This window comes from Myotis myotis, unplaced genomic scaffold (genome assembly GCF_014108235.1).
Source record: "Myotis myotis isolate mMyoMyo1 unplaced genomic scaffold, mMyoMyo1.p scaffold_m19_p_1, whole genome shotgun sequence".
NCBI classification, from domain to species: Eukaryota; Metazoa; Chordata; class Mammalia; order Chiroptera; family Vespertilionidae; genus Myotis; species Myotis myotis.
Genome location: NW_023416313.1, coordinates 34,315,920 through 34,339,425, shown reverse-complemented (window position 1 = coordinate 34,339,425; position 23,506 = coordinate 34,315,920). Strand labels below are relative to the sequence as shown.

The window sequence follows — 23,506 nt, the reverse complement described above, 5'->3', positions numbered from 1 at the left end:
GGTTAGCTTACTGCTGGTTTCCAGTGGATTGGGACTGAGCGAGATGGGCTGGACACACCCTGGAGCCCTCCTGCGGTCCCTCCCTGGCCCAATCCTGCACTGGTGGGGTCCCTCAGCCTGGCCTGTGCCCTCTTGAAATCCGGGACCCCTTGGGGAATGTCAGAGAGCTGGTTTCAGCCTGATCCAGCAGGCCACTCCCCTTGGGAGGACGTCAGATGCAGCGCTCACGGCTGCTGAGCACTGCTGTGGCAGTGAGAGCCTCTCCCAATCAGGACTGATTGGGCGCGAGCCCGCAGCAGGCACAGTGGGGCCGGGATGAGCAGGAGTGGCAGGGAGGAGCTGCAGGTGACGTTGGACTGTGGGTTTTGGCTTGATCCCTGCAGGCCACCCAGAGGGACCCCATCTGTGCACAAATTTGTGCACTGGGCCTCTAGTTCCCATATAAATCCCCAACTCATCCCTCAATTTAAACCCTTGTTTGGTGGCAGTGGAATGAATCACTGAGGCAAAAAGAAAACATCTCTCAACAGTGAGGCTAATAAGTTTTTCTCTGAATTAAGACTAAGTATAGCAAATAGATGACCTTATTCTCCTATCCTATGTCCAGGACAGGCATCACTAAAAAGTTTATGGCTCAATTCTGGCTAATGGGATAAAGGCAATTTCCAAAATGTATGTTTTTAAAGGAAAGGCATATGCTGTTTTCTCCCCCTTCCCCTATCCGGGTGCCCAGGATATGCACATGGTAACAGGCCATATGGCTGAACACACACTAGGGATGATCAAGCAGCAAGTAGAAGGAACTCGGGCCCCAGGTGTCCTTATGGAGTGGACCCACTACTATATTTTCCCTGGACAGTCTAGCCCTGAGCAGTTATGAGAGAGAAATAAATTTCTGCCATATTTAAGTTACAGTTATTTTGGCCCTGCTCTTCATGGAAAAAGCTTAAATCTTAACTAGTAAAATGAGCACATTTTAATTTATGCTAACCTAAAGATCCAATTCCTTTGATCAGTAACAAAGGAAGAGTAAAAGGCATTTCTAACTGATAATCAAGGAAAATATTCTTCTAGTCTGCCTTAGATATTTTTAGTGGTAAGAATCTCATATTCCTATAAATTCTAGATTTATCTAGAGAAAAGATGAGCAAGCACACATGCGCATATTATGTATCATTGTTTATAAATCTGTATAAGTTCACAGGTACAATACTGAGCCATGGGAGTACTGAAGTCTGCTTCAAAGCCATAGACCCTTCATTTTCACTGCCAAAAATGACAGGCAAATCTGAGAATCTAAGTACGTAAATAAAATAAAGTATTTTTTTTCTATAATGAGCACTGGATTTTAATTTCTAGCCCCCCCCCCCACACACATGCAAACACATATGCATACATCTTGTACACACACACAAGCATATTCACATACATATGCACACTCAAAAACATTTAAATGTGTTATAAAAGGAAAGTTTAGAAAAGTTCATGGGAGCTCAGTAGTCAATATTGGATGATTTCGGCTCTTTTAAAGTACATCCTTATTAGTCCCTGTCCTGCCTCAATCTACTCTTTGGTGCTTCTGCAGTCTGAATACTAGGCTAGCGGGTTGTGTAGCCACTCAGCATGGCCCTTCTGCTCCTCCAATACCATTTCATGGTAGGTTTATGCATGGAGTTTAAAAGGCCAATATAAACAGAATTCCATCTCCCACAACTGCTTCTGGGTGTGTGCATGATTTATTTTTGGTGGGTGTGAAAAAGGAAGGGAATCTGATGCTTTTTAATTTTTAACCTCAGAACTCAGTTATAAAAGCCGCTCAAGAGCCTGGCTTTGCTTGCTCTTTTCTTCTCTCACCCCAGTCCTTATTTTCAGGCAAAGCTGGCCAGGAATTACAGAAGCTATAAAGATTATAATAATTCATTTTCTTCTTTTTATATTTCATTAATTTCTTTTCTTTTTTTAAAAAAAATACATTTGTCATTTTAGGAGTGAGACTTAAAACTCCACCAACTTAGAACAGAAAGATGACAGAAGAGTCTAATGCAGGGGTGGGCAAACTTTTTGACTCAAGGGCCACAAAGCGTTCTTAAACTGGACCGGAGGGCTGGAACAAAAACATGGATGGAGTGTTTGTGTGAACTAATATAAATTCAAAGTAAACATCATTACAGAAAAGGGTACGGTCTTTTTTTTTTTTTTTTTTAGTTTTATCCATTTCAAACGGGCTGGATGCGGCCCGCGGGCCGTAGTTTGCCCATGGCTGGTCTAATGGCTCTGTTTGCCTGTTCTCAAGAAACTCATCTAGTGAAGCTAGGCATATGGACTGCTGGATCCCTATTTTTCATCACAAGGAAAGGAATTTTAAGAATAAGTAAGCAAAACAACCAATAAAAAGGGTGAAGAGCTATAGCTTCGAGAGCAAACCAGAGCAGCCTAGGTACTCAAGGACCCCAAATCAAGGGATTTGGATTGTCATGCGGGAACCATTAAGGAGAAAGAGCGTTCAGCCTGGCGATCTTGCCACTCTGTGGGCAAGGGAGCAGCCAGGTTGTCCCCGAGGCAAGGTGGCTGTGTAGGACTATGCAGGCTGTTTCCTACATGAGGATGCCCAGCCAAGCATGCTGGAGGTGAATGAAATCCGGCCTCCCTGCCAGCCACCGCGTGCCAGGCTAGGTGCCCAGCTAGGGTTCTGTCTGTCTGAAGGAAGGGCAGTCTTTTTTTAAAAAATTATTATTATGCACAAGGTTTCAAGTCATGGGCCCATAGGCTGCATCTGTCCAGAGAGGACACGGTAGGATAGCAGAAAATGCCACCCCAGAACACACCCCATAGCATAAGGATTATTTTGAGCTGAAAGCAATTGAGAAGCAAATTCAAGAAAAACTCTCTGTCCTCTCCCTATTTGCCTAAGAGTAGGACATAATTTACAAAGGTGGTCACTCCCCGGGCCACACACACACCAGGAAGGACAAAAGTTAACTGTTGGAGACAACTTTAGACCCTCATGAGCCTCGAGATGGCATCAGAAGAAACTATATATCGAACCTTACTAACCAGCTCTGACCTTCCATTAGTTTCCCCATAGATTTGCCTTCCAACAATTTGCTGCCCCTAGAAACTCAAAGTCCTTTTCCTCTGGCTTCTGTAAACATTACAGTTCTTTTGCTAAGATGCTATATAAGCCCAAGTTCTACTCACGTCTTAAAGATACTCATATCTGCATATTCCCAAGTGTTACGCACAATGCATGTGTTAATAAACTTGTTTGCTTTTCTCTCTCTCTCTTTTTTTTAAAATATATTTTATTGATTTTTTAAAAAAATATATTTTATTGATTTTTTACAGAGAGGAAATGAGAGGGATAGAGAGTTAGAAACATTGATCAGCTGCCTCCTGCACACTCCCCACTGGGGATGTGCCCGCAACCAAGGTACATGCCCTTGACCGGAATCGAACCTGGGACCCTTGAGTCCGCAGGCCGACGCTCTATCCGCTGAGCCAAACCGGTCAGGGCTATTTTATTGAATTTTTACAGAGAGGAAGGGAGAGGGATAGAGAGTTAGAAACATCGATGAGAGAGAAACATCGACCAGCTGCCTCCTGCACACTCCCTACTGGGGATGTGCCCGCAACCAAGGTACATGCCCTTGACCGGAATCGAACCTGGGACCCTTCAGTCTGCAGGCCGATGCTCTATCCACTGAGCCAAACCGGTTATGGCTGCTTTTCTCTTTTAATCTGTCTTTTGTCAGTCTAATTTATAGGGCCCAGACACAGAACCTAGGAGGGAAGTAGAAAAAATAGTTTTTTTCCTCCCCTACAACATCTGCCCCTCATTCTCAAATAGTAGTTTTGTCCCTAATTTAAAAGGCAGTCGCCCCATTGGGAGGTAAGTACTAGATGACATCAAAGCAGGAAAGGAGGGTAGGGATACTACCTATGTGCCCTCTCTCAGTAAAAGAATTCCCCTGGTCAGGATGTGAGGCGAAGGTGGCCCGAGCCAGATTCTTGGGCATACGATGTGTATTTTGGGTTTGAAAGACACAGGCAGAAGAAAAAGCAGAAATCATTCATAATGTAGTCAAATGAAAAATCATGTAAAATAAAAAATAAATTATCTCCCAATCCGTTTCCCTACACATCTGTGCTGGGAAGTACATATATATTATGTACTTTAAGTATTAAGTACATTATCCTTTTAATGACAGTCTAAACCAGTGGTTCTCAACCTGTGGGTCGCGACCCCTTTGGGGGTCGAACGACCCTTTCACAGGGGCTGCCTAAGACCATCAGAAAACACATATATAATTACATATTGTTTTTGTGATTAATCACTATGCTTTAATTATGTTCAATTTGTAACAATGAAAATACATCCTGTATATCAGATATTTACATTACGATTCATAACAGTAGCAAAATTACAGTTATGAAGTAGCAACGAAAATAATTTTATGGTTGGGGGTCACCACAACATGAGGAACTGTATTAAAGTGTCGCGGCATTAGGAAGGTTGAGAACCACTGGTCTAAACCATGATTTATTTAGCCAAATTTCCTATTGCTGAGCAATAGATTGTTTCCAATTTCTTGCTATTGCAAACATGGTTTCAATGAATATATTTGTACATGTCTTTTTTATATAATATTATAATATCACTTCTGCACAATTCTTAAGAGTGCTATTCTTCAATTAAAGAGGATAGACGTCTTAAGTCTTAAAAGCCATCAAATTAGCCTCTTAAAGGTTGATCAATTATACTCTTAGAGCATATAAGTACCCCATTTTCCATATCTTTTATTGCACTTAACATCAATTTTTCAAACATTCTTAATTTAATTCTGGAAAAAAATGTTTTCATTCACATCTTCAGAGCACCTTCTCACATATTTTTTGGCCATCTGTGACACTTCCGTAAATGTGTTCGGACCCGTGGTCTATGTTTCTACGGACTGGCTTTCTCTTGTTCACTCCTACACGCTCAGTGCTCAGTTCCTCCCCCTGATGCTAGTTGAAATCACTCCTGCAACATGCCCAGTGCTGAGCCTGCCCTTCGTCTGAGGGGACAGCATCACCTAAGGAAACTCCAGCTTTATCAATTAATGTAAGCTTTCAATGTGTTCACACCTTAGCACAAAGGAGTGAAAGATATCTACCCACCACTCATGAGCAAAAGTCTAAAGCTGTATCAGTATTCTGGAATATTCAAATACCGAGAGAGATGGCTTAATAAAAAGCAACACACCACAGCACACACGGCCATGAAGTCATTTTCTGTACTTGAATAATTTCATGTGTATACACAGCAGTAAGAATCACCGCACACCTCATTACACTGTGAGTTCCGTTAAAGAGACAGAGCCATTGATTGTAAAATAAGTGCACAGGACACTCTCTGTAAAATTATCTGGATGCAAACAATAAATAAAATGTACAAAAAATGACAAGAGTTTGGTTGGAATGGTGACTTTGGGGGATATTTGTTTTTCTTTCCATTTTCTAAGTGGCATTTTAATTTCCTCATTTAAAAGTAAATTTTAATTCTGAAATTAGAGAGTGGTGATGGTTGCATAACTGTGAATATACTAAAACACACAGGATCATGTACTTTAAAATGGCGTATTATAGCTCAATAAAGTTGTTATTTTTCTAAAAGTAAACTTTTTAAGTTAAAATATTACACTACGAGGGCAAGAAATGCATGTTTTGCTCATCTTTGTTGTGAACTTAAAATTGCTCTAAAAAGTGTCTTTTAAAAAAAATTATAGTCCATTCTTTGTTAATTTTCCATTAATTTTATGTTGAAAAACTCTGGAAGGCAGTGGAATACATAAAAGCTACAGTATGGTAAGCCTACTTGCAACCCCTTGTTCTTGGCAACTCTATGTGATGAATTTAAATTGATTTTTAGAGAGGGAGGAAGGAGGAGGGTGGAGGGGCGGGAGGGAGGAACAGGGACAGACAGAGACAGAGAGAGAGAGACATCAATGAGAGTGAAACATTGATTGGTTACCTCCTGCAGTCCCTTACCAGGGCTCAAGCCCAAAACCAGGGCATGTGCCCCGACTGGGCATTAAACCGGCAACCTTTCGTTGCACGGGACAGCACCCAACCAACTGAGCCACACCAGCCCGGGTAAAAGTGACTTCTTGAAGTATCAGTGAAATGACCGTCGGCATATTCAAAAACTGCTGGGTGACATTTATCCTGGAACAACTTGGAGACCCTGTGTAGAGTGATATATGCTCCCCCTCTGCTTATTTGTATTAACATTGTTAATGTTGGAAGGGACTATCCATTCCTTCTCTTCCTATTCTGTCTTGGCTCTGGGGTCCCAGCTGATAATTAATGAAAATTTTATTTTGTAGAACTATTTCACATAAAAAATGTTCTAGGTTAATTAAAAACCCACAGAAAGTAAATTAGCTCCATTTATCACTTGTGTGATGTGATGGATGAGGGCGCTCTGGGCTGGCTTTCTCTTTGAGTGCTGAGCCAAAAAGTAAGGGAGAACGTGCAACAAATAGGGCATGTAGGATGCTAGACAAGAAGCCAGAGTAATACCAAGATGCAGGCAAAACTGTTTCATTATAATGGTTTCGGTAAAATGAGAAATAGACTTCTGAGTGTTTTAAAGTTTCTTACTCTTTGAAAGGAAGTAAAAAGAAAATCCATTTTTATTCCCAAATGATGAATGAGAAGAGAAGAATATTACTGTGTTACGGCAGGTGTGGTCCATGGAAAGAGCCCCTACCCCAACTTGGGATCGTAAAAGTCACAAGTTTAAATTAACTTTCAGTGATGTGAAATCTGTTCTTGGAAGCTCAGTGGAGAGAAAACTTCTTTCTGGGAGGAAACCTGAGAAGCTCTGAGGGAGCGAGGAATAAATCGCACCAATACTGTTAGTCTTCAAAGGAAGGGCAGAAAGAAATGTCAGGGTCTCTCTAAAGGAGCCTGTCGCTCACACCCACATCAACATACCGCTCAAAGCATGAAAAAGACCTTAGCAGTATTTGCCACAAAATGTTAGCATTTCTCCTACTTTCAGTTTGCGGCCTTGATAGTCGTGTTTTGGATTAATTCTCATCCACATCTCTGCTTTTTAAGATCGTCTTCCCTTGCCAGTGTAACTTAGGGGGAGCATCTGAGACTGGAGACAGCCCTCTTTAGGATTTGTCTTATCGGCTGTGCACCAAGCTGTGCAGACTGACCTCCCCCAAAAGCCACTCTGCTCTGGAAAAACTGAGGAGGAGCCCACCAAAACGCAAACGAAAATCCAGAAGCTGCCGAAACCGGTTTGGCTCAGTGGATAGAGCGTCGGCTTGCGGACTGAAAGGTCCCAGGTTCGATTCCGGTCAAGGGCATGTACCTGGGTTGCGGCCACATCCCCCAGTGGGAGATGTGCAGGAGGCAGCTGACCGATGTTCCTCTCTCATCGATGTTTCTAACTCTCTATCTCTCTCCCTTCCTCTCTGTGAAAAATCAATAAAATATATTTTTTTAAAAAAATAATCACATTGTTCTCTGGACTGTAAGCTCACTGAGGGCAGACTATGTCTGTCTATCTTGTTCACCATTGTATCTACAGAGCCTAGTACACTGTCTGACACAGATGTTCCACAAATACTTGCTAAAAACAATGAATGAATACATGATCCATAATCCAGAGACATCCACTGCTAACTCCTCAACCTTTAAAAAAAAAAAAAAAATCCAGAAGCTGATAAAATACAAGGGAACCCACTGGGTGAGTGAAAAACGTAGGAAACGTTTGACTGAAGCTAAGCAATCTATGGCTGCTCAGGTGACCCTAACTTTGAATCACCAATCACCAAGATGAAAACTGGTACCCTAAGTTTAATACACTGGTATAATTTTGAAGTATATTATTTTTTTCTATGCCATTTATTTTCCCCTTCGACTTTTAGGGCACAAATCTTCTGCCTTTTTGTTTTTTGCGTCATCATTGGGACAAATTTTCTTTTCTATTCTGCGGACACTATAAGAACGTGGCTGTAAGAAAAATACCTGTGAAACAGCGCTAGCGCACAGACCCTGGCGCACTGTAGGAAATTAAAAACTCATACGTAGAGAACCAGGGCTCTGCTTATGAAGGTTTTATGTACCTACTTCTTCTCAGGTGCTAAGCAGTTCAGCTCTTTCTTCCTTCCTTTCCTCCCTTCCTTCCTACTTCCATTCTAAGTACTACCTTTTACTCCATCCAAGAAACAGATAGAAATTTCTTGCTGTATTAAAAATGAGATCATTATGAATCTGTTTCTTCCCCAATCAAATAGTAGCGGCAACTTCTACTATCAAAGACCTCTTCTAATGCAAATTCCCTCAGGAAAAAGTGGCCAATGAGCTGCACAATTTCTCGTATCTCAAAGAAATGGCAGCTGAAAATATGTGGCAGGTGTACTGCTATATGGCAGTATGCATACTTTTTTTTCCTAACCCAAAATGAAATTGGGTTTGTTTGGGGTTCAAGTAACAGAAACTTGAGGAATAATCCCTTTATATTCCAAATGACAACAAATAACTGTGTAGAAAAATCCCACAGCAAAGTAAATTTGTGATTTCCAATAAGGAAAGATAAGAAGTAATGTAGTCAAGGGAATCATCTAAACAAGACAAATAAAATACATTTCTTTAAAAAATCTCAACCTGCACAATAAGGAAGTAAGGAGACCTAACAGACTTTGTAACCTCCCTAGAGAGGTAGTAAAAGCTTCATAGCCTGAGTCACATAAGCTGTTCTGGGGCTAGGCTTTCACAAACACACTGTCACGTCATGCTGGCCAGGGTGTGTGATGATGAGTGGAGGGTAAGGAGGGAGGGGGAGAAGTTTACTGCGAGCATAATGCAGACTGTCTTCCAAAGTTCTCATTTGCTCTAATTTTGATATCTACTTTCCAAAAGAGAAAAGTGTATATAACATCCAAATAAGCTAATTTCAACCTGCTATTTTTTTTTAAAGGGAGAGAAACTGCTCTGCATAAAATAAAACAAAAACATATAACAGCCAGGAAATTAGCTAGCAAGAACGAACTAGTATATGCATATCCTTTTTATCTCTGCCAAGAAAGGTAGGGTAAGCCCAATCATTGGTGGTTTCCATGTAACTCATTTGAAGGAATTAAAAAAAAATTGAAATGGGAGTTTAAAATCAAAATGTTCTGATCAGTAGTAATAAGAATAAATATATTTTAGGGCTCACCCAATGCATTATATTATGATAATTCTCATTTATATGGTAATAGAGGCCCAGTGCATGAAATTCGTGCGGGGGGGGGGGTGTCCCTCAGCCCGCCTGCATCCTCTCGCAATCCAGGACCCCTTGGGGGATGTCTGACTGCCGGTTTAGGCCCGATTCCTAGCTGTCCCTCAGCCCAGCAGACATCCCTTTCGCAATCTGGCTCCTAACCGCTCACCTGCCTCCCTTATTTCCCCTAACCACTCTGCCCGCCTGCCTGCCTGATTGCCCCTAACCACTCATCTGCCTGCCTGATCACCCCTAACCAGTTGCCTGCCTGCCTGATCGCCCCTAACCGCCTCTGCCTTGACCCCTGCTGCAGCAGCTTCATCTGGAAGGATGTCCAGAAGGTCATTCAGCTGTCCAGTCTAATTAGCATATTACACTTTTATTATTATAGATTACTGAAGGATGAGGGTAACTAAATGTTATCCCTATTAGTATAAAAAATTTTAAAACAAAAGCATTTTTACCAGAAATTTTTCTATAACAGATCATACAGTGAACAGAATATAAACTGTCCTTGATATTTTGGGGCTTTTCCTATGAAGCTTAGATGTAATAAAATGATATCTTGAGGAGAAATTGAAGAAGACAGGATAGTCTGTGCCAATGCATGGTCCTTCTGCCTTGAACATATCTGTGCCTATTTTAAAATAAGTACTCTGGGGTGGAGGCCACCCAGTCTCAAACTTGTGAGCAGACTTAAAGCTCACCTGGCACAATCACCATCAGCCTTTCCCCACATCACCTACCAACCCTTCCACAAAACAAAATAAAATAATAAATAAATAATGAATAATAAGTATTCTGCCCCCTTTGACGTTTCTGTCACTTCTTATGAGGCTGGTGACTCTGATTCTCATAATCCCTTCTCCTTTCTAATTCAGCACAGGCTTATTACGCCTGTGAAACAGGAAACTGGATCACCAAGCAGGACAGGATTATTTGTGGAGAGAGACTCTAAGTGCAGAACAAAAGCCTAAGAAGCTTTCCCCTGGGTTGGAGGATGCATGAACACCTGTTCTGGCTGTCTCTGTTTTGCTTTGCTTATCCTTCTGGGTACCTCTGCTGTGCCCCAGGCAGTGGAGGTTAATGGACAAGTCAGTGATGGTTAAATCTGGATATTTTGGAAACTGCAAACAGGAAAAAGACGGCTTCTGTCTCTTTAACGTGCAACTCAGAGTTTGTACCATACCTGAAACATCAGCACTCAGAGCCTCATTATGGACATTCTGTGTGAGTTTAATTTCCTCCATGGCCATGGTTTTGTTAAATGTTACTGAAATAAAAAGCACAGCATGCAATCTATGAGCACAAAGCTTACGAAAATGCGGGGGAAGTGCCCCACACTTACACGGTCAATTCTGCCCTATATCTTCCACTTGAGTGAAAGAAAGCACTCTATCTTTCAGCATGTTGATGCATAGAATATGTCACACACAATGGAAGAGATGGAGGAAACGCAACGATACCTGTAATAAAACACTGGAATGATGATTACATTTCACAGTCTCTAACAACTGCACATTCACCCAATTACAGTCTCCATCAAAATTGCTGGCCCCCGCCCTAGCTGATTTGGCTCAGTGGATAGAGTGTCAGCCTGTGGACTGAAGGGTCCCAGGTTCGATTCCAGTCAAGGGCACATGCCTGGGTTGCAGGCTCGATCCCCAGTAGGGGGCATGCAGGAGTCAGCCAATCAATGATTCTCTCTCATCACTGATGTTTCTATCTCTCTCCCCCTCTCCCTTCCTCTCTGAAATCAATAAAAATGTATTTAAAAATAGATATAAGTTGCTGACCCCTGCACTGGGGGGAAATTGATTATATTCCTAATACCTGGAAAGGAAAGGCCAGATTAGAAGGGACACTTTCCTTTTTATTATTAATAGAGTCAATGTTTATACTAGAAGAAACGACATAATTCCCAAACTATGCATAAGAAAAATACATCTCGCCAGATTGACAATCCTCTTGCATCTCATCTCTTCTGTTTCAAAATGCCCTCTAATATCCAAAGATTTGTATTGTTATTAAGATCTAATTTTTCATAACATTTTAGAATAGCATAATAGGTTTATATCACCATCATAATTCTTTTGTTCCTGCATTATTTTCCACGTACTTCAAGATTCTGTTCAGATATTTATTCTCATCAAGGTTGTTTATTAGAGAAAAAATATCCTGCACTGACAAACTAAGGCAAACATTTCAACTATATAAGGCCAATTTTCACCCTCCTGCTTTGCCAGGTATAACATTTCCATTTTAAGTTTTGTTTCTTTAGAGAAATTAAATTCCATGTGCTTTCCTAGCTCATGTCTATAGGTTCCTTTGGCATCCATCTTCCTACTTGGTATAAATAATCATCTAAATTGTCTTAATACCACAATGCTATCTTTTAACCTTACTTACACTTTTTCAAGTACATTTTTGAAGCATTCATTTCTCTGAATTTTCAAGTTTTGCTCTTTATAATTTGTATAGCTTTTGTCATCTGTACAACATTTTGCCAGTAAGTATTTGTGCATCTTTTTCCTACAGACTGATAGCCATTGTTGACTATGCTCCCCTCTGTGCCCTGAAATGCCTCTACCCTGGCACAGTGGCTGGATTAAGCAAGCTGTATATCCCCCCTACTTCTGCATCATAGTATGAAGTATTTCCTTAAACTCAAAATATCCTTTTCATGACCTGTTCCTTTCCAAGGTTGGTCTTATCATTGGAATCACACCACTTACAAAAAAATCTCAAATAGAAAGGTGCAAATGAATACTTTTCTTATACCTTCTATCAGCAAAGTCTCTTCCTTTAATAATCTCTAAATTTATTACTTCCATCCTTCTCTTAATGTTACTGAATTTATTGCTATGACAATTAACAGTCTCAACACAAATGTCATCTCTCCATTTAGACTTGGCCAGATGTATCCAAGAAATTCAACCCACTGGAGGCGGTCAGTCAATCTTCAGAGAACTCTCCCTTTTCCCCATGTTTTCACTTTTCGTTTTGAAACATAAGCTATAATATTAATGGATCCTTATTCAATTTTGATTCCTTTTATGTATCTCTTAGCTGCTTCTTTAGCTTGATTACTCTGTTAGGGGTAACCTGAAATCCCATTATCACTGAAGAACTGGAGAGTTTGAAGCTTCAATATTCTTTTTAAAATTTGTTACCACTGTCATATTGCAGTGAATGTTACAACATTACTCTTGAATGCAATTTCCTGGGCTTGACTTACAAATGTCCTTTATTAGATTGGCCTGAAATCAGTTACATTTTCCTATTATTGGATCTATTGTCACTGTATTCTGCAAAGTATTGCCTGTAGGTTGGCCTTTTATAATTTACAGATCTGATCATGGAATGTTAGCAAAGAGTTGGGAAAATATATCAACAAAGTTCATTGTATATGGGAATGTGTTTCTAATTATTTTATGCCTATCCACACTGACTTTTACAGTGTTCATATTGGTACATTTTTCCACCTAATCCAAGTCATCAACTACTTACTGAATGCCCATAAAGTCCACAATATTAAACTATGCAAATTGAGGATAAAAAAAGAAGGGTATGCCCTGGTTGGGTGGCTCAGTTGGTTGGAGCATTGTCCCATATACCAAAAGGTTGCGGGCTCAATTCCCAGTGAGAGCACATACCTAGGTTGTGGGTTCGATCCCTAGTCAGGGTACGTATGAGAGACAACTAATTGATGTTTCTCACATCAATGTTTCTCTCTCTCTCTTTTTCTCTCTCTCTCTCATAAAACAACAACAACAACACACATACATGTCCTCAGATTAAAAAAGAAGTGTAAGTCATATCTGTCCTCAGGAAATTTATAATCTCAACAGAGGCAGGACAGAGAATGTTCTAATACTAGAATAAAAAAAATATCTTCTTCCTCATCTTCTAAATAAAACATAGTAGCCTATAAACATTCATGTTTTAGTATTTGCCAATCTGATTATATTCAAACTAGAGGCCAGATGCACAAAAATTTGTGCGCTCCGGGGGGAGAGGAGGTCCCTCAGCCCGGCCTGTGCCTTCTCGAAGTCTGGGACCCCTCATGAGATAATGACCTGCTGGCTTAGGCCTGCTCCCGGGCAGCAGAGGGCAGGCCCAATCCCTAGGTGCAGCCCCTGGTCGGGCTCAGAGCAGGGCCGATTGGGGAGTTGGGGCGGTGCCCCTGTCATGCACAGAGCAGGGTGGATTGGGAGGTTTCGATGCCACCCCTAGTCATGCTCAGGGTAGGGTCGATTGGGGGGTTGGGGCACCGCCCCCTGTCACACTCAAGGAAGGGTCGATAGGGAGGTTGCAGCGCCACCCCCTGTCACGCACAGAGCAGGGCCTATCAGGGGGTTGGGGCGCTGCCCCCTATCACACACAGAGCAGGGCCCATCAGGGGGGTTGGGGCTCCATACCCTGTCACACACAGAGCCGCAGGGCGATCAGGGGGTTTGGTCGCTGCCCCGTCATGCTGATCCCGGTGCCGGGAGGCATATTACCCTTTTACTATATAGGATAGAAGCCTGGTGCACGGGTGGGGGCTGGCTGGTTTGCCCTGAAGGGTGTCCTGGATCAGGGTGGGGGTCCTGCTTGGGTGCCTGGCCAGCCTGGGTGAGGGGATGATGGCTATTTGCATCTGGTCACACCCCCTTCAGGGTGGGGGTCCCGCTTGGGTGCCTGGCCAGCCTGGGTGAGGGGATGATGGCTGTTTGCAGCTGGTCACACACCCTTCAGGGTGGGGGTCCCCACTGGGGTGCCTGGCCAGCCTGGGTGAGGGGCTGAGGGCCATTTTCAGGCTGGCGGGTGACTGAAGCTCCCAACCTGTCCTTTTTTCCTTTTTTAAAATTCTGGGCCAGCTTTAGCTCTGAGGCTCGGCTCCAGCTATGAGACCTCTGCTGCTGAAAGCAGGTTTCTGGCCTTTGTTTACCCTTCTGTATTTGAAACAATGTTGCGGTCATGCTGGCTGAAGCCGGGGGTTTTGTTTAGCTTCTATATTTGTTACAATGTTGCTTACAGTGCAGCTGAGAGGCCGGCAAGGCAGGCGGGGAAGCTTGGCTCCCTCCGTCACTGAAGCAAGCAAGCCTCCCTGTTCAAGTCAGCTGCCTGGCTGCTTGCCGCCATCTTGGCTGGCAGTTAATTTGCATATCTCCCTGATTAGCCAATGGGAAGGGTAGCAGTCGTATGCCAATTACCATTAGATAGGATGATTTCCTGAGATTATGTATACAATAGCAGTCAAGAAGTTAGCAATTTGCAATTTAGTTGAAGAATGATTCTCATTACTTAATATCAACATCTGAATCTCAATATACTTTTGTTGTTCTCTACTCATAGTGCGTATGTTTTTTTGTGCGTGGAAAATTATATGATGTAGTGAAATGAACAATTTGGGAATGAAGAAAAATTTCGAGATGTGTCCTTTGAAAACCTCAATCGTCTACTTCATATCACATTCCTTCTCTTGTCAGTTGCTTTCAAATAATTTCTTCCAACTGAATTAGTGCTGTGATGTGCAGGAAGGGACTAACTCTAATCATTTTACTTGTTAAAAAAAAATAATGGCAATACACCAAACGATGTGCTAAGGTTGGGGACTCCAAGATTAATAGATGTTGTCCCTGCCCTGGAGGGACTCAGTTTTCTGAGACACTGCTGTCTGTGTTGGTGAAGGGAGGCTGATATTAATCAACCTGATACCACTCCCCTTTGATGTCTGATATCAAGTTCTATGTGGAATTTCAAAGGTCTTTTATGCTTCTATTGTGTAAAATAAAGTTCAGTTGTTTTTAAAAAAATCCTTACCCAAGAACATGCTCAGAGAGAGGAAGGGAGAGAGAGACACAGAGAGACAGAGACATCGATGTGAGAAAGAAACATGGATCGGTTGCCCTCTGTACATGTCCCGATAGGGACTAGAACCCACAACCTGGGAATGTACCCTGACCAGGAATCGAACCTGCAACCTTTTAGAGCACAGGACCACGCTCAGCCAACCGAGCCACTCTGGCTGGGCAAAGTTCACTTTTTTGAGACCGGAGAAAATTCATCTCACTCTACTTATCTGAAATAAAATATCTTCCTTAGATTACTTGGTTTCTTCCGGAAAGGGCATGGTTTATGTTTTTTATTTTTCCCAAAGCTTTTCAAAACATGACATGTTAGATTTTAAGGCATTTTTCCATCCCTTGATTAGCTCCCTTTTCTTCTCTCATTCATTTCTCTCCTCTTCCTTATAGCCAACCTCTTCCCACAAGTCTTCACAACACTATATTTTAACACTTGTCTCATGCCCTCCTCACAGACTGGAGAATGGGGGAGGGAGGGAGGGAGAGAGGGAGGGAGGGAGGGAGGGAGGGAGGGAGGGAGGGAGGGAGGGAGGGAGAGAGAGAGAGAGAGAGAGAGAGAGAGAGAGAGAGAGAAAGAAAGGAGGAGGAGGAGAGGAGGAAAAGTAGGAGGAGAGGGGAGGGGAGGGGAGGGGAAAGGAGAGGTGGGAAGGGGAAGAGAGGGAGGCCATTCTGAAATCATAGCATCAGGATGAGCAATTTTACCTATTATAGGCACTACTCAACTCAAGAACTTAGTTGCATCTAGATGCGGAAAGCAAGACAAGCCTTGGCAAAACGCATCCTTATTTGTGTGATAATCAGAATTCTAAATTGGAAATTATGAAGTCCCACAAAACACCAATATCCATCACAAATAAAAACAAATACACAGATACTTTTGAAATACATAAGTCTATATAACCAGATACTTAACATAAAATTTAAGTTCAGTCTTAAATGCTCCTTTTGGGGATATTTTTCTGCATGGAATGGACTTTCTAAGGTTTCTTAAAATATGTGTCCAATAAAGTTTAGACTAAATATGTTTTTTCCTTTTCCTGATAAATCTTCCGGTGGTGAGTAATACAGCCTTCTTCATTATTCCTTGGACCTCTGAATGTCAGTTTAGAAACGAAGTCATCTACTTATTTATTTTTTTCAAAATTGAAAACATTTGTGTTTCTTTTTTTCTTTCTTCCATCACCGTCATCTATTTTTAAAAGTTTCAGTGCCAATTCTGTGTGCATGGATGTAACCGAAAGACTTTGCTTTCAGAGTAAACAGTAGAGGAGCTGTGCTGACATTAGTTTGGTGTCAACTTGAGTCTCCTTGGGAGCAGAAACTGTCTCACTGTTTGTTCTCAGTGCGCCTAGGCCCTAGACTCAGAGCGGAGCCTTTTTTGCGGGAGGCATTCAGCGTATGCCTGCCAGCGGGAGAGGTGAAAGGCTCACGGAAGCTGAAGGGATTTCGCAAGCCGGCTCCAGAATGTGCCATTTTGGCGGGTGGATTGTTTCCAGCTGAAGACGATCAGGCCCAGCAGACTCAGGAAGAGCCTTTTACCTTTCCCTTAACTGCCCCCAAAGAATTTAGATAGGGGGGCCTGTTACCAGAGAAAACTTATATCGAAAAGATTTACCTGCGTGCATGGCAAACAATCACTGTTTACCACACATTTGCTCTTCCCACCTTCCTGTGAACCACTTTCCTGCCCTCTGAAGTCCCTTCTCCAGTGCTAGGAGGGCAGACAGGCCTCCATAGCCTCACTGTCTGCGAGCCCTTCATGTCTCCGTGGGCTCCTGGACGTACACAATTAAATTTGCTTTTCTCCTGTGAATCTGTTTAATGTCGATTTAATTATTAGGCCAGCCACAGAACCCAGAAGGGGGAAGGGGAAAAGTTTTTCTCCCTCTAAAGTGAAATTTCTCCCTCCAATTTAAAAAAGAAAATATCTTCTTTTACTACTTATTTCAATGAGGAAAAGGAAGCTTAGAGGAGGTGGCATTTTGGCGGTAAAGAACTCAGTAGAATTCTTTGCACAGGAGGGGCTTTGGTCCCTAGAAAAAACAAAGCTATGACTTTCAGGAGAGATGCCTGTGCTGTCCCTGGGCTCGATCCACAGCTACTGGCAAATCAAGCAGTTATTTCCCAAAGTTTCATTAAAGAAAGAAAGGGCGGGATTCAGAGGATCAAAGGGCCCCTCCCAACAAAACATTTGTGTAGGTGTGACCTCGAGATTGTGCACCCCCCTTGCTTGTCTGGCAAACACTTTCTCATCTTTCAAGACAGCTCAAATGACACCTCTGGGAGGCCCTGGCTCCCGGTGGCAGTATTTACTCTGCCCCTCGTGCTTCCCGGCACTCTGTGTAAAACTCTCTCAAATATCACTAATCGCATTTTATCCGGTTATCTGTTTACATATCTGAATTCAACTCAGTGAAGTTCTGCTAGGGCAATGCCAGATCCAACGGCTCAAAGCAGGGCCAACGCTGGCCTTGGGAAGCCACTTCCTACTCTGGGAGTCAGACAAGTACACAACTACAGTTCACGGTAACAGCAGGGAAACACAATGCAGTTGGACAGAGGACGGGAAGCAGGGCGTGACCACGACCTCCTGGATGGCAGGGTCTTTATATATATTGACTTCAGAGAGGAAGGGAGAGGGAGAGAGAGATAGAAACATCAAAGATGAGAGAGACCACTGATGGGCTGCCTCGTGAACGCCCCATACTGGGGATTAAGCTCGCAACCCAGCCATGTGCCCTGCCCAGGAATCGAACCTTGACTTCCTGGTTCATAGGTCAATGCTCAACCACTGAGCCCTGACAGCCAGGCCACGGATGGCAGGGTCTTACTGCATATCCTTAACCTTTAGGAGGTGTCTGGCACATAACAAGTTCCATACATAGAAATGGAGAGAGGGAGAGATGAGAAAAGGAAAGGGAGAGAGGGATGGAGAGAGGGGAAAAGAATAAAAAAGGCCCCACCCCATCTCCTCCACTCTACGTTGTCAAACCCATTAATTACCCTAAAGGTGCTATTTTCAGGCTCCTGGAAGAGGTATTTTGGAGCAGATAGCTGATGATTAAGTCCCACCTAGCACATGATACAGTACCTGATCATCACCATGGGAAGGAGACAGGCCATAATGTGCCCTGTATTTAACTATCATTCTACAGCACATGCTAATAACACTCCTGGGGGGGCCTGGAGAGACTCACAGAGGTTGCATTGGCTGACACCACTAGCACAGCACCAACTTTATTCTTGGGTTTTGCATTATTAGACTAGCAGGCTCTTTTGCTCCTGCAAAAGGTTTTAACTAGGATTTCGGTCCCTTCATAACCTTGTTTGCCATCCAGTTCCCTGTTCCTCTGCCAGCTTCATCTGTGCAACTCATCTTGGGTTACGTCTGGCAGATGGAAAGAGGAATCTCATTTCAGTGCCTCTTCTGTCTGCATCCCAGAGCCCTCCCTGAGCAGCCTCTATTTCACCCGGGAGGGAAGAGAAGAGGGGGGGATGATCAGCCTTCTCAAGAGGTGAGAGTGTAAAGTATTTCTCAAATTTTCATCTTCAACGGTTGGTATCATTTAACTCCCCTGGCTGGGGGGGGGGGGGGGGGGGAAGGGGAGACTATGCTTTGTTGCTTAGGCTAGCAATATAATCTCTGGCTATCCCAATGCCAAAATATCAATTACAGGTTCATTTGGATGATGGCATAAACTAGTGCTCCGACCACTAGACAATGACATAAACTGGAGGTGGGGGGAGAAGGTGCTGGAGGAGGTTGAGTCTCAGGACAGAAATGAAACTCGGTAAAGATGAAGTCTTTAGATCCTTGCAAACGAAGGAACTCAATTCTAAACTGCTGTTTGTCTCATGAAGAGAACCCCACCAGCAACAAACCTGGAGCAGGTATTCCTGAAGCAGGTTTCTTGCTGGAGGCTTTAATGAGAGAGAAGTGAACGTTCCCATAGCACCCACCTTGCCCTGAGTAACCATAAGGGAAGACTGAAAACATACATGATTTGCAATTAAAAGTAAATGTCTCATCAAACACAGCGAGTCAGAGAGTGTTTGATTCCATTTATATGAAATGGCTAGGGGAGAATCCATAGAGACAGAAGGCAGACTGGGAGCTGGCAGGATCTGTGAGGGGAAGGAGAAATGGGGAGTAACTGCTTAATGGGTACGGCGTTCTATCCTGGGTTGACAAAAATGTTATGGGATGAGATGGAGGTGGTGGTTGTGCAACATTATGAATGTACTAAATGCCAGTGAATTGTTCAACTTTAAGATGGTTACTTTCATGTTATATGAATTTAACCTGAACAAAAAAGAACTAACAAATATTTTATAATGGTTTCTACCTAAAGGCCTCACTATTTCTCATTGCTCAACAATCTACCACTACTGGGAGATAAGGAGGATTTTATTCCTATTCCACAGTGATAAGAGGGATTAAATAGGTTTCTAAGTTCTAATATTTGTCACCTTTTGGCATTTCCTGTGAAAAGCCTGGTATTTGCCCAGAATCTGCAGCTGGGAAGCAATTACAACCAGTGACCCTGCCTTGCTTGGCCAATCCCAGTCAGCAGCAGCACCACCGGTTTACCTGCAGTTGCAAACTGCCGGCCAGATAATCCAAAGTGGACAGCGTACATCTGTGTTTACTGGCCTCTGAACTCCGGACAGGCCCTTGGGATCGAGCGGTGTTCTCAGGAGGGGTGGTGACCTCAGACAAGAGGGGAGGTCTTTTTAATTCAGTAGAAAAATTAAAGCCTTTAATCCAGTAGAAAAATATAAAGGCTTTGCTCTTTCTACACACTTTCAGGATTAAAAAAAAAATCGATTTCCACAAAGAGTAGAAGCATCTTTGGAAGAGAGGCAGCTTTCCCCCCTCCTTCCTTTTGATACTAAAGAACATTTGCTCCAACACACAGATCCAAAGCCGCCAGCTGTCAAGTGGAAAGAGAAGCCCAAGAACTTAGGGGGAATAAAAACATATTGAGAACAGAGATCAAAAGAAGGGACCTTGAGAAGAAACTATAAGACCATGTAACAACAAAAATGGCTAACAACCCTGTCTAGGAAAAGCTGGTGAGGGACTGGCCAGGTTTACCCAACACCTTCCACTCCAACCCCCACACTTTACAGTCAGAGACAGAGACAAACAGGTCTCCCCAACCTTCTTCCCCATTTTTAGAACCATTCGATTTATCCCTCACACCACCTCTTCATGGAGCTCTGATCTTTCCAGTTTCAACCTTAGGACATTTTTTTTTCCAACCACTGTTTGGTCTCATCTCCCAAACTTAGGACTTGACGGAGACTCTGACGTTCCTCTGGGACTACAGCCTTTGGTGGCTGCGCCCACTTTCCTCCTGGTAAAGTGTTCCGTATGTTTTGGGGTGTCCTTCCTTTTCTCAGGTGTACACCTCAAGACAAAGTCTAAAATAAGGCTCTCCTGTTGATTTCAGGCTCACAAATAGCTAGCCAGATTTCCTGTTAAGAAGGAATTGCTAAATATAATGAGAAAACAAAACATGTTCAATGCTTCCAAAATCCCCTATTTCTACTGCTGTATTCCAACTGACTCAGAGCCATATATTTTTTCCCCCATGTCATGTGAGAAAAAAAACATGTGGTCCTGTCACAAAATGCTCACACGCCACAGACACTGCTTATTTTTCTGGAAAAATTCCTAAAGCAGGGAAAAAGCATCTGTTTCCTATGTTGGTCATGCCATGGAATGAAAAGTAAAATGGGGGGCGGGAAATGGAGGGGCCCTCTGTTTCCCTTTTAAAGGAATGCTGAAACAGAGCACCAGTTTTGAGCTCTGTTGGGATTAGGCTGTATGATGCGGATGGGGACTGCGATGTTGTATGTGTGCAGGGCCTGTCCTGAGCCACGGCAATTCCCTGTCCCCTCCATCCTCACACTCCTCATGGCACAGGAGCAGCATGGTAACACTGCCCTGGCCTGACTCTTCTGCTTCCTGACTGACCGTGGGCATGTCATTTAAGCGTCTGAGCCTGTGTCTCCACTTGCAAGATGGAAATAGTAATGCATACTGTTCCCTATTTAAGGTGGCTGTTAGGCACTGAGCTGTGTCCCCCAAAATGCATCCCGAAATCCTAACTCCCGGTACCTGCAGGGTTGTTGCAGATGGAAGAGGTGAAGTGAGGTTGGACTGAAGGAGCGTGGGCCCTTCAACCTACATGTCTGGTATCTTTATAAGACGAGGGAAGATGGCCATTAAAGACACAAACACACAGGGATGATGCCCTGTGACCAGAGAGGCAGACACCGAGTGATGCAGCTGCAAACCAAGGACTGATGGCCACCACCAGACGCCAGGGAGAGGCGAGGAAGGATTCCTCCCTAGGCGGCTCAGAGGGAGCATGGCCCTACCTTGACTTTGTACTTCGAGCCTGCAGAACTGTGAGACAATACATTTCTGTTGTTTTAAGCTCCCCAGTCTGGGGTACTTCGTTACAGAAGCCGAAGGACACTAATACAGTGGTCATTTTGTGATTTATTTAGGGTGCGTGTGCGCTCGTGTGTTTTAATTGTAGAGGAAACACACTAAGAATAAACCAGGTAGACAAAAAAACAAACAAAAAAACAACCAAGCTAACTTTTCTTCCTTATCTAAAACTAGGAAATGGCATCATTTCCTCGAGAGCCAACACTGCCTCTCCAAACTCACCCCCTAACACTCCTTCCCATGTAACCTGCTCCAAGACGTGGGCCTTCAGTCTGTACTGTCCTTAGGGCCTCTGCATCAGCTTCTTCTTCTGCCTGGACCACGCCCAGGGTGAATCCCTGACCTCCTGTCTTTCCCCAATGAGGCCAACCCTGGCCACTCCTTTTAAAACTGCAATTTGTACTCCTGCCCCACCCAGCACCCCCAAATCCTCTTACTCAGCTCTACTTTTTCTTGTTCCCATGTTCTTATTGGTTTCTAATATCCTAACAATTTACTTATTTCTTCAGTATGTGCGTTATTTACTATCTGCCTCCCTCCATGCTACAGCATAACCTCCGTGAGGGAACAAGCATTCAGAACAGTACCCAGGTCATAATATGTGCTCAACAAGGGTTATAAAAATACATTATTTATTTTTAATGAACCAATGCCTGCCATGACAACGCATACAGTTGTTGTTTTTCCTTTGATCTTGTCCTTTACTTCTATCCTGCCCCCTAACTTCCAAAAGTACTTAGCAGGTATCTGCAGCCCAAAGAATGGTATGAGTTATACTTAGAGGGCCGGCAGGTGGGGAACAAGATGAAGCTCTCCAATTCACAGCACCAAGTTCTATGGTCCAAACAAACCATGAGACACAGGCCACTAACTATTTCACAGAATTTTATAACAGCAGTAAAAATAATAAACAATGATAGCTGCATTTTTATATTACTCTGTACCATCTGTAAAACATTTTCTTATGAAATTTCCCTTTACAGATGGAAGAACTGGGGTTTAGAAAAAAATAAGTGACTTGTCCAAGTTTACTTAGCTGGTAGGGGAAGAGCTGGGAATGCAAACTAGAATTAGAAGATCTTCAGTGATAAGGACCTTTTTCTCTTTTTTTTTAAATTAAAATTTTACTTTTATTGATTTCAGAGAGGAAGGGAGAGAGGGAAAGAGAGAGAGATAAAAACATCAATGATGAGAGTGAATCATTGATTAGCTGCCTCTTGTACCCCCCCCCCCAACCTGGGGAGTGGGGTGGGTAGGAAGCCCGCAATCCAGGCATGTGCCCTTGACTGGAATCAAACCTGGGACCCTTCAGTGCACAGGCCAACACGCTATCCACTGAGCCAAACCAGCTGGGGCGATAAGGCCTTTTAACTTGGTATTTAGTGAAATGTGTACTATCCATTTCTGGAGTCCCACTCACAATAAGGAAATGCTCTTTAGTGTTTTCTGTACAAGTTACTTCTCTTCTTTCCCCATCCTCTAAACAAATGGCTTACCTACCGTAACAGCCACACGTCCTTTCCCTGTTGGGTAGCTCTCCACCAGAATTTTCTTCTTGTTAAAAGGAGAATTCACCCTCAGTGGTAAGTGTGCCAGAAAATGAGGTACATTTCGAGAAAGCCTGGGAATCACCACCCTCGTGAACTGTTCAGAAAAAAAACAAAAACAAAAAACCACAATTCAGCAAGAGTTTTATATCTTCAGTTCTCTCTGGGAATGCCTTCAACATGAATCTCTTTCCCATTCTCTGGCAAGTCAAAAGAGGTTTTTGCTGAGACTTCCAATTAAATTTACTAACCGTAAATTCAAGAAATGTGCATCCCTTGGCCTAAATTTATTTTAGTGCCTTAATAACATTTATTATTAACTGCCTCCACTTTTGAAGGGATTGAAAGAATCATATCCATGAATATTGAGCTTCCA

At 43.0% G+C, this 23,506-nt stretch overlaps 1 protein-coding gene across 7 annotated transcripts in view; it reads right to left on the bottom strand.

The window, feature by feature from the left end:
• Positions 1–23,506, bottom strand: part of CRACD (capping protein inhibiting regulator of actin dynamics) — a 246,994-nt gene that overhangs the window by 96,848 nt on the left and 126,640 nt on the right. For 5 of the 7 annotated variants that reach the window (XM_036334702.1, XM_036334684.1, XM_036334725.1 and 2 more), the window contains exons 2-3: positions 23,080–23,227; positions 10,455–10,538 (exon numbers count right to left, since the gene is read on the bottom strand). In XM_036334702.1, coding sequence (XP_036190595.1) covers positions 10,455–10,521 — 67 coding nt within the window. In that variant the 5' untranslated portion in view covers positions 10,522–10,538; positions 23,080–23,227. The remainder of the gene's footprint in view (positions 1–10,454; positions 10,539–23,079; positions 23,228–23,506) is intronic. The other 2 variants (XM_036334716.1, XM_036334733.1) reach the window with 2 other exon arrangements.